Raw genomic sequence first — 11,900 nt, forward strand, 5'->3', positions numbered from 1 at the left:
AAGGCTTCTTTTTGATATTAATTTGTCTAAAATAACCTCAAGGTCTCAATGCTGATACATGATCATCAATAAGGGAAAGGTTTTTTTTTTCCTCATTCCTTCTAATATGAAGACCATGGCCTCCCTGGAGGTGTGGGCAAAAAGACAAAAAGGTCAAAGACAAATATTGATTCTTGAGTTCTTAAAACAATCCCAGGAGGCCCTATCGTAAAGTTTGAGTGTCTCGAGTAAAGAAGGCAATGACCCAACTCTCAGATTGACTTCAAATATAAGAACACTAATGGCTCCTTCTCATTATTTAGCATGCTGTTTGCCACTTAATTTTTGGCTAAATGATACTTAAAAACCTATCTGAGAATTTTCCCAGTTCTCAGAGTCAAGATATGCAGAGTAGAACTAAAGTGGCTAGAATACAGCAAAGGCTTTTCGATAATAGTTATAAGGTGAGTTATAAGAGTAGCTGAGAGGAGTTAGGATTGGAAGAATACACTCTGTCCTTTGTATGGCAAGCAGTGGGCAGGGGCAAGGTCACAGGCAGGTTTGTCAAAACCACACAGAACAGGAAGAGTGACACTGTGGCATGACACTAGACTCAGCCCCATCAATAATGGCTAACTCAGAGCTGGACTTCGTGTTAAGAGCTATTCTTATGAGCTTCATGATAAATAGCAAGGATAAGGAAAGGCAGTACAAGAAATCAGCCAACGCTATCTCAATTAACCCCACAAAATGATGTTTTCTGAGGTCTTTACCAGTTCAACAGTGGGTGTCTCACTGACTGAATGCGGTAGAGGTTTTCCCTCCTAAAGAGGGATTTCTGTTCAGCCCTAAGGAGGTTAAGGTAGTTCTTAGGATAGGTTACCCAAACCTAAAGAAGAGGTCATTTATAAAATATCCAGCTTGAAAGGAAAAGAAACAGCGACCATGTAATCCAAAACTAAGTCTATGATTTTTCCTGTTTCAACTCTGGTCTCTCTGGATCGCTGCCAGAGCTAGGAAATACTGGTGAGGCTGCTGCTCTTCCTGCCCCTAAACAAGTCCTGTGGCTAAGTGATCGTTCTTCCGTAATGCGGGCCACTTACATCATTTTACCTTTTAATGTATGAAACTTGCCTCATGTAAAAACCCATGTAACTATAAATACTTTATCAAAGCGTCAAAATGATATGCCATTCAGACCCGCTATCCCAGAAATCTTTAAATGTGGAAGCATGGTAAAATTTATTATACTTTACAAGTTATGTTATATCTACAAAGTCTGCCATTCCCTGATTTTAAAGCATGTCCGCTGTTCTAAATGAATATTTTAAAAAACAAGTAATGTTTAAAAGTTCATATTCAGTAAAACTGTGTAATTTGATATCGTGACTTTAAATATTATTTTACTTAAGAAAACTAAGCATGCTTGACACTAACAAAAGCCATTTGAAGGGAAAAATATATAAAAACACAAATATAAATCATAGGACACACGGTACAATGAAAAATAAACAAAATTTCCAGGTGATGTTAAAATAAAAAGTTAAAATGATGCCTTCCTGCACATTGTACAGTGTTATTCTACATGTTGTAGAAATAATGAACTTACCCACCATAGGAAATATTCCAAGATTATGTAGTCATCAAGGAAAAAGATTCCATCCAAGTGGAAGGAAAGCAATTCAAAAATCAAATAACTACATTCATTTCATTATGAAATTAGTAGGATTAAGTCAGATAATTACTGTGTTGAAGAAGAAATTTGTACTACAATTAAAAAGCAATTTAGAAAAAATATACAATTATTTAATTTCTCAATAGGAAAATGAGAATGTTAATATTAATTCAAAGACATCTACTACACTGTTGTACAACAAACTTTACTGCTTAGATACTAAATAAAAGAAAAATACTATTTTCATAATTTTGGGAGGAGATACTCTACCATAAAAATAACTCAGTTTATGACAAAATAACTTATTTCACATCTAAAGTTTGAAATTCAAAAACTAATAGAGTTACATTAAAATAATAATATATGTCAATATATGGTTTCTCACCTCGTCTTCCTTCAAACACGTCGTTGATTTCTCTAAGCAATGTTGACATGTCACTAATTTGAGATTCCCAAGCTTCACAAAATACATCTAGGTTTTCTTTAGCAATTTTACTAGATGGATGTAATGTTAATGTTTCGGCAGCAGAAATTATCTAAAGAAACACAATATAAACACAGGTGTGAATTTCAAAATCTTAGCTCTTAGAATCACCTTGGAAACCAAACTTAAGTCTGTACTGTCCAAAGCAACTCAAAAAACATCTGTGAAGTAATTTCCATACATAAGCCTCACGTCAGGCAATGTGGAGATACATGGTAGAACAAAACTTACTATTTCTTATAATCTCATCTATAGACAAACAGTATGCATTATCCTACACAAACCTTTATTCAGGGAACAATTACCTTTATTCAAGGAAAGCTCTATTTCAACAGTTATTTCCACAGCATAATTCAAAGTTATGCTCAGACAACAAAGAGTGTACTGAATACAGTAGTAGAAGAGATAGTAATAGTAACAATAGTAGTAGTAATACAGTAGGTAAGCAATAGTGGTAGTAGTAATGGAAGTAGCAGTGATGGTGGTAGTGGTAGTAATAGTAGAAGTAGTAGCAGTAGCAGCATTGGTGGTGTTTGCAGTCGTACTGGTGGTATAGCAGTATTTGTAACAGTATTAGTGGCAGTAGTAGTTGTATCTAGAAAGTAGTGGTGGTGGCGGTGGTTGTAATAGGTAGGTAGTAATAGTGGTAATGGTACTAGTAGTAAAATATGCACACACCTATGAGTACATTGTAGATATATTCTTGAGATATTATATTAGCTACTTGAGATACATTAATATTAATCCTCAAAAACACACAAACAGAATACTACTCTTCTCAAATAAGCATTTTTCCCATTTTAGAGCTGGAGAAATTGAGGCTCAGAGATACCAAGTAACTAATACAGCAGGTCCTCAAAATAGGTTGTTTCATTCAAAGTTGTTTCGTTATAATGTTAATGAGATGCCATAAGAACTTAACTCATGTTTATATCAACTAGCCGATGGTCAAACTGGTTCTGTTACATATAATTTTATTTCACGTAAAGGCAGAGAACCTATCGACAACGTTTAGTGAGAACTTACTGATATGGCTATTCATTTACCTATTATGTGCCAGCCAGTATACCCATTGGAAACAGCTGTGAGTGACACAGATCAATGTCCCTGTCTTCATGGGGCTCACATTATAATGTGGGGAGACAACTGAAAAAATACAAGTAAATTATAAGATATTTTAGAAGATGACAAATGTTATGTAAGAAAATAAAGGGTAAGGCGGAGAGAGGGTATGAGATGATTGGTGAAAAGATGACATATAAGCAAAGCAGTGACAAAGACAAAGGAGCCACAGAAACAGGGAAAGTGGTGTGGGGTGAGACGGGAACATTTCTGGGGTATTCGAGAAACAGCCAGTAGGCCAGTGTGACTGGACTGACATAGGAAAAGAAAGGAAGGTCACCAGTAGCCATGTGACAGGGAAACACACACAGCAGGACCGGACTGGACTCTGAGTTGAGAGGAAGTTGCTCATGAGCTGTCAGAGACAGACATGATCACAGGTATGCCACCTTTGAGAGAATTAGAACCAGGTGCTCCTCTGGAGTGGCACAGCCCCATGGGCACAGGGCCTGACAAGCCGGTGGTAGCCTTATGAGTAGAACACAGCTCCCTATCTTCAGGGAAGGTGGGTACATGGCTTGCCAGCAGGCTACAAGCTAGACTTCAGCACTGCTGCCCTCTCCACCAGGAGCCATTGCGCAGGGCGCCAACTGCTCAACTGTGCCCTGGGTGTGATCTAACATTTTAAATAAGTATAAAAATGACATTGCTAAAGCAGAGATATGCAGAAATAAATATAAATTAACCCAGAGGCATGCTCTATTTCCTTAAATGATCCCCTTGTGAGACAGATGGTGAAGACCAGGTAAAAGCTGAGGTGATAGGAACAGAAAAAGCCTCCAAGGTACAAAATTTGGAGAACAGGCTCTATCACCAGCCTGGAGAAGAAAATCTGGCTTTTCCTAATATCACTGCTACAGTATAAACAGTAGACAGAGAACTGCAACCAAAGAGCTGACTGTATATAGCAGGAGGGCCAAGCCCTTTAGTTCGACTGCAACACACTCTCGCTGAGGCAAGTAGGATGGCTCCCAACTGGACAAGCCCATGTGGAAGCCTTGGTTTCCTCCAATAAACAGAGATTCTCTGGTAATAAAATGTTCACCAGATGATCACTGGTGACAATCACTCATATCTCGCTGACCCTTGAACAATTCAGGGTTTAGGGGCGCTGACCTCCTCATAGTCAACAATTCACATATAAGGAGGTACTGTAGTTCCTGCTTCCATGGTGAGCCTTTGACACTGCTTTCCACAGGAGAGCTTATAATCATCCCTCCAACATCCAACATGGTTCTGTTGGAGGGCACATACCACCATTGTCTCCAGGCCACTTTCACTGTTCTCAACTATAAATCCAGGGGCTTAACATCGATCTCCACTACTGCAATTAAAAGGAAGCCAGGGCCAGGTAGCTCAGTTGGTTAGAGCATCATCCTGATACACCAAGGTTGAGTGTTCGATCCCCAGTCATGGCACATACAAGAATCAACCAATAAATGCGTGAGTGGGACAACAAACTGACGTTTCTCTCTCCCTTCCCCTCTCTCTCTAAAATAAATTTAAGAAGAAAGTAAATTTTTTTGGCTGACCATGATGAATGAAACAAGAACACCTGGTAAGTTGTATTTTGGGGGTTAGAAAGGAAATTCTGTCCCTCACTTTTTCCTTAGATTGACTTGACAAGGATGGTATTAAATGGGATGTCAATTTTTAAAAAGCTTTGAAAATTACTACAGAAAATTTAGGAAAAAAAAATCATGGTTCTCGCAAAGAACTTTCATTTCTGCATATTTCCAGTCATTTTCTTATATATAGTCATTTTATATAATAGCAAGTATAGTATACAAATCTATATTCTACTTTTATCACCTAACATTTTAACAAAACACATTTCAATGTTGTTCATTCTAGTTATTGTTATTTTAATTCCTATTATTTAACCTAACGTAAGATAGCTATTTTGCTTCCAACTGAATCTTATTATAAGTAATATTGTACCAAACATCGTTTTGTTTTTCTTGTTTTTGATCTCCTTATGTTCTTAGGGTCAAAATGTGTGAATATTTTTAGGGCTTATTACATAATGCCAGCTTACTTTTCAAACATGTTACAACAACCCACACTGTAAACAGCTTCATTAAAACAGATATAAACTAGGTCGTTAATTTAATGGGCCAATCTCCAGTTTGGCAGATGACCAGAAAGCCCAATGGAATGTCAGCTATGTTCTAGCACTTACCAAGGAAAATCCCATTACCTTTGTTTCTCTGGGTAGACCCGGCCTGTAGTTATGCAGAACCACTTATATCTTCCTTCCACACAACTTGTTATGACACTCAGACAATGACTTAATGTAGAAAAAACAATCTGCTGTGGATCATACCTGTTGGCCGGTCACCTGAAACGTCTCCTCTGCATGTACACAGGTTATTTCAAGAGGTTCTGTCCCAGATACATGTCTCAACAATCGACAGGTCTACAAGAAAACATTTCGACAGTTCAACCTCCAACAATCTCATTCTTCACAAGACATAGTGTCATTTTATAATTCATAAAGACACTAACAGATTGAAACCTATAAAAATAGATTTTTGCACTAAGGAGAAATTATAATACTCTCTAAAAACAAATAAAAGTACAGCATATTGTTTTTACTTCCTATCTAATCATGGCAAGGTGGTCACAGACTGTTAGAACCAGGAGGAATCTGGAAAGGATCTAGCAGTACCCACACATTTTATGTATACTTTGCTCAGAGAAGTGACTTGCCCAAGGTCTCTTGGCTAAACTAGATCAATTACTAAAAGCTACACATTCTTTCTGTCAACAGTAACCATTTTCCTTCATCGTCAATTAACACATCTTTCACTGGAGTTAACACTGAACTAGGCAAGACCAACTGTAATCAGCAGAGAGCCATTACCAGTGAAAATTACTAAAAACCTTGAGGCTTACCACAGAAAATTAGAAAAAATATTTTTTCACCTTTACAAAGATTTACTGCAGGATTCCTATAATTAACAAGTTTGCTTACAGTCATAATATTTGGTTTATAAGCAAAACAATGTCAAAACTATTCTTAAAAGAAGATGTATCCACAGTCATTTTAAGAATGCTTGTTAGTAGTTTTCAGATATAATTAAAGGAGAGGAAGCTAGTACAGTTGATCTAAAGGTTCCTTCAACCGTTAGTCTTTGAGATTTGGTGATCAGGGCTTATTAGAAAATCTGGAAATAGCGAGATGTTTCATATTTGTGCATTTATATGCATGTTGGCTAAGGTATACCTTTTATATAGAAGGTATATATGGGTTAAGTATATTTTTGCCTGGCAGATCAGACGTCTGACATCCTCAATAGGTAGAAGGCTTAGAATATCAATAAATAATTGAAATGATAACAGAAGTGGCAGGCAAAGCACCAGTAATGCATAACAGAGATTTGAGAAGAACAGGAGAGGTTCAGAGAAGGTATATTGTACTGGTTGTCTTCTGTTTGACCCTCCGTATCCACTCTCCTTCTGACCTATGTGGTCTGCAGCTCTGTTTGGCCAACGGGAAGCCCCAGCAATAGACTAGCAGCGATGAGAAGAGTGAGGGCCTTTATTCACATGTTCTTTCCCTGCAGGGTCACCTTGGATTGTCTCTGTGTCTAGTCCTAAAATTACCTCTCTGCGTGTCTCTGGAAGACTCCATGCCCTTCTAGTTTCCAGTAACCACTCACTCCCCTGTCAACTGGTCTCAGGGCTGGTACCAGCTCTGCTGTCACTAAGCCCAGTTACTGCACTCCCATGGTTCCCTCCCCCACCCTGTCTATGCAGTTGTAAATAGCTCCTTTACTAAACCCTCTTTAAATTATCCTAACTTGAGTGTACCATCTCTTTCCCACTGAGACTCAAGAGATTCCAACAGAAACAAGGTTATACAGTGTATCTCCATTGCACTCCCCAAAGTCTAATCTTTCTGAGAGAATAAGGAAAAGATTAAGAAACACATTTGTGGGTTCTAGCAATTTTGGTTGTTTTGTTTTAGAAGCCAGACTGTTGTAAGGACAAAACAGATAAACATAAGACCTTTAAAACTACGAAGGAGAGAAAATGCTCTTGTAAGTTAACGAAACACTGTATTTGCATTAAGATTGCCTGATGATAGTACAGCTATCAATATACCACCATTTCTTTAACAAGTAAACCGATTACTCACCTCGACAAGCTGTTCTTTCTGTTCTGAGAATTTACAGGCATATTCAGCCAAACCTTCTAAATTTCCTTCTACCCCAGTAAGTTTTAATGCTTTTAGAACCACGTGATCAGCATGGTATTTTAACAGATCCGCCGCCCGCTGGGTTGCTGTACTATGAAGCTGCAGATGCGGGGGGTGAAGGGTGATGAAAGAAAAGACAACAAACCATGAGATTTGGGGACCAAGCCCCCTCAGAATCACTTTAAAAACCAAGGAGTAGCAACCTCAGCACAGTCCCACTTGAAGCTTTTAGGGGAAAGTGTAAAGGTCCCCATAGTGATGGAAGCAGATGTGTAGATCTGGGGAGCTTGGAAGGTGTCCCCAGGGCAGGAATGATATCAACATCTCTGAGTCCCCTGTGTTGGCAGTAGCGCTGTCTGTAAAAATTGACCTGGTCATCCTGGCAGAAGAGCCTGGGCCCTTGATCATTCTACCAATCAGCTCTTTTCCACATGGCTTCTCTCTTACCTTAAAAAAAAAATGCTTCTGCTACCCTTAAAGTCATTGAGGAATAGAACAGTATTAACAGGGTAGTATTCAAAGTATTAAGAAAGAAATCAATTAGTGTTTTGCGATCAAGAGTAAGTTTTTTTTTAATCGGACTCTTGAAAAAGTATCCACGTGGGATTCCATCAATTGGCTATTCAACAGAATTTTATTAAGTACCTACATCAAGGCAGGCACTGGATTAGGGCCGGACATGCATGACAAGTAGGACATGACCCCTTCCCTGAGCAGGGTTACAGTCTATCTATAGTTGTTTTCCAGAACTTTACTCTTTAACTCTTGGGTCACAGGAGAAACAATACATAAAACGGTAACAAAATCCCCAAGGTTATATTTGACTTGGGAGTGGATTTTAAGCATGGCTCACTCACACTGGATATCTGTGGGTACTACTAACTCTCAAATCTTTTCCTTATCCTGGCCTTTAAAAAAATAATGTGGCAGGTTATTTTAGGGTTCTGCAGAAAGATCATTTTTAATAACACCGTGCCCAGAAAAATCTGACCTTGAATTAAGCCAATTTGAATGAAGTGATTTTTTTTTTTCCTGGAAGTAATCCAATGTCAACTCAAATTATAGGACTTTCTACAAAACTAACAATAGGGTAGTTCACATTCATGCAATCAAATGAGAATAATTACAGTCAGAAACAAAGACATTAAAATGCACTTTCTTTTAGAAACAAAATACTGCATAAAAAGTTTCAAAGATTTTGTTGAGCCATCAGGGCCTTTGACAATACTTAATGCCAGTCGTTTGTTTTAGGGACCATGAAACAGGTCCAGTAGCTTGCTTGTCCAAGGTCACGTAAATTTTACAAATGGTTACAGAGACAACTCATTAGCAACTCTAAGGGAAGAAGGGTAAATCACACAAAGTTCCTGCTCCATGCAATGTACTAACAGCTTTATAGACAATATCTCCCTGAATTCCAACACAAATTCTAGGCACGTGTTGTTACACCCATTTCAGAGGTAAGAAAACCACTTACGCTATCTCCGAAGGATTGTGTGTTCTTGGATAGTTACGTTTTCAACAACAGTTTAGTTAAAATTGAACAGGCTGGGAAAAATAGGTAGGGTTTTTTTAAACCATAGAAAACCATATCCTTCTATGTTTGATAGGATGTTAAAATAAAGGTTTCAATAGCGCTCAGTACCAAGATGTTAAAGAGATCACCATGTATATTATTTATAAAAGAAACATCCCAAACCCAATTTCATTCTCTCGACCCCTTGACCTACTTCAAAACTATAATAGAATCAAGAAATTAGAGATGAGGGAGAGGAGACGTTTTTGTGAGGAGGGTCTGTTTGGAGAGCTGATGGGGCTCACTGTGAGTCCCACCTTCCAGCACAGCCAAGGAGAGGGGGCGATGTGACATGGGACTTGTAGTAAGGGGAGCGGAGGGGGACCGCAGGAGCGCCTCTGAAGAATACACTCAAGTATCAGCAAGAGAGTGTCAGCTTTAAATATCTACTCAGCCCCGGGCATCTTACAGGGCGCCAGTCATTAAGAACTTCCCGCCTGCCCACTTCCTGTCTGCTCTCCCCCCGCCACAGCTGGCAGAGATTAGCCACAGAGACCAGGTCATGAGGGATGAGGGGCGTGGACAGGAGACAGGAGACCACGCTTTCCCCAAAGCTCGCACTGGGGCTGGGGGACCGGGCGGAGACAAGTTCAACTGAAATAACGATTAATAGGTTGGAGTGAACATTCTCAGTTTTGAACTGAGATTGTGTTTTATGATGTAAAGCAGAGATCGGCACACTTTTTCTGTAAAGAGCCAAGTAGTAAATAGTTTAGACTTTTCAGGCCACACAATTTCTATTCCAACTACCCAATTCTTCTGTTGGTGTGAAAACAAAAACAAAAACAAAAAACAGTGGACAAAAGCAAATGAGCAGGACTGTGTCCCCTCAAAACTCTATTTAGAAAAACAGGCAGCCTTGGTTATAGTTTGCAAACCCCTTACTTAAAGTGACTTCCAGTGACCTGAGAGTGACCAAGTAAGTCATGGGAGGACCAAGTTCATTTAGGGAACCAAAAGAACATTGTTTAAAAATTACACTATCAAGGTAGAATTTCTAACAATGAAATGTACCAAGAGGACAGTTTGATGAGTTCTGACAAACATATACACCTACCACCACAATCAGTATTTACATTTCCAATACCCCCAAGAGTTTTCTTTATAGTAAAATCCCCCAGCTTCTGACTCCAGGAAGCCACTGATCTATGTCACTTTAAATTAGTTTGACTTCTCTAGAATTTCTTCCAGATACCTATATATCTGTATCTACATCTATCTGTGTAATGAGACATACATATAGCTACACACAGAGAGAGAAACAGAGATAGAGAAGAGACAGAGACAGAGACATTCACACACACTCTTTTGTTTCCAGCTTCTTATGTTCAGTATAACATTGTGGCGTCCCTATTCTTTTTCTTTTTTTAATTGCTTTTAGAGAGAGGGGGGAAGACGGAGAGAGGGAGAAAGAGAACTATCAACCTGTTGTTCCGTCTATTTATGCATTCACTGGTTGCTTCCTGCATGTGCCCCAACTGGGAATTGAACCTACAACCTTGGCACATGGGAACAACGCTCTAACCAGCTGAGCTATGCAGTCAGGGTGTGACATCCATATTGTTGCTTAGATATCAATAGTGTTCCTTTTATTGCTGAATAATATTTGGTTTAGTTATACCCAAATTCATTTATCAATTCCCACTGATGAAAATTTAGGTAGTTTCCAGTTTGGGGCCATTATAAATAAAGCTGCCATGAACATTCACGTACAAGCTTTGAGAGTGATGGCACTAATAAAATGGTAGCTTCAAAAGAAAACTTTAGAAATCATTTTTTGCACACAGGGACATACTAATATTTATGCATTTCATACACACCATACACAACATGAAAATTCACAAAGATTTAAAAGAGCCTAAATTTCAAATAATACTTACTTCTTTCTTAAGTTCATTGAGGATGTGACTGATTTTCAGCATACTGAGTTCCAGTTCTTCAGCAATGCTTTTTGTTTTCTTGCTTTGCTAAAAATTTTTAAAAAGTATATATGTATGGTTAGCTCATCTTTTTCATCCTGTAACTCCAATTTTACTTGAACTACAAATTATAATAAATGTTTAATATTCTGTGCACTGTAAGAAAAGTAGACTTTAAAAACTCAGCTATTTATGGTTAGAAGATAGAATTTTAAACATTTAGTTATATCTTCTAAAATCTAACTTTCTTTAATAAATGTCTCATGTCTAAAACTAAACTATTCTATCTTATGCCTGGAATGCTCATCTCAACCCTCTTAACCTAGTTAAAAACCAAAACCCCACTCCTCTTCAAGTCCTTACATAAATGTCTCTTCCTCAGAAAGGCCTTCTCAGATCACACAATCTAAACTAGACCCTCTTCTTACCCACTCTAACCTTTTCCCTAAGTACTCATCCTAGTCGGGCATTACATATTTACTTTTTTATTTTTGTTTGTTTGTTTGTTTAATGTCTATCTTCCCCACTAGGCCTTGGTAAGCTCCATGAAGGCTGGGATCACATTTATTTGGCTCACCACTGAATCCACAATACCTGGCACAGCAAATGGAAAGGAGCAGATATTCAGTTCTTTGAATGAGTAAATCAAAGTAAAATGTCAATATCTTCAAGAAGCCATCTTGGTTCCTTTCCCTACATAAAAATCCAACCTCCTTCAAATTCTTTCAACACACAATTTATACATTCTTTCTGGACACTTACAAAGCTTTTAATATTTGCCTCACCCCTTCCCACATTTTTCTACATTGCAAAATTGTTGCAGGCAAAGATTTGATCTCCTTCCTTATCTTTAGATTTCCAGTGCCTGGTAACAACCGCTGAAATAAAGGAATGAATGAACAATACATCTGGCATGCAGAATCGGAGATCTGAGTGCTTGT

At 38.2% G+C, this 11,900-nt stretch overlaps 1 protein-coding gene across 1 annotated transcript in view; it reads right to left on the reverse strand.

The window, feature by feature from the left end:
- CTNNAL1 (catenin alpha like 1) overlaps positions 1 to 11,900 on the reverse strand; it is a 54,849-nt gene that overhangs the window by 14,355 nt on the left and 28,594 nt on the right. The window contains exons 8-11 of the mRNA XM_090274530.1: positions 10,921 to 11,007; positions 7,405 to 7,563; positions 5,587 to 5,679; positions 2,040 to 2,190 (exon numbers count right to left, since the gene is read on the reverse strand). Coding sequence (XP_090130656.1) covers positions 2,040 to 2,190; positions 5,587 to 5,679; positions 7,405 to 7,563; positions 10,921 to 11,007 — 490 coding nt within the window. The remainder of the gene's footprint in view (positions 1 to 2,039; positions 2,191 to 5,586; positions 5,680 to 7,404; positions 7,564 to 10,920; positions 11,008 to 11,900) is intronic.

Source organism: Furipterus horrens, unplaced genomic scaffold, assembly GCF_987537825.1.
Source record: "Furipterus horrens unplaced genomic scaffold, mFurHor1.1.pri manual_scaffold_4, whole genome shotgun sequence".
In the NCBI taxonomy this organism is placed as follows: Eukaryota; Metazoa; Chordata; class Mammalia; order Chiroptera; family Furipteridae; genus Furipterus; species Furipterus horrens.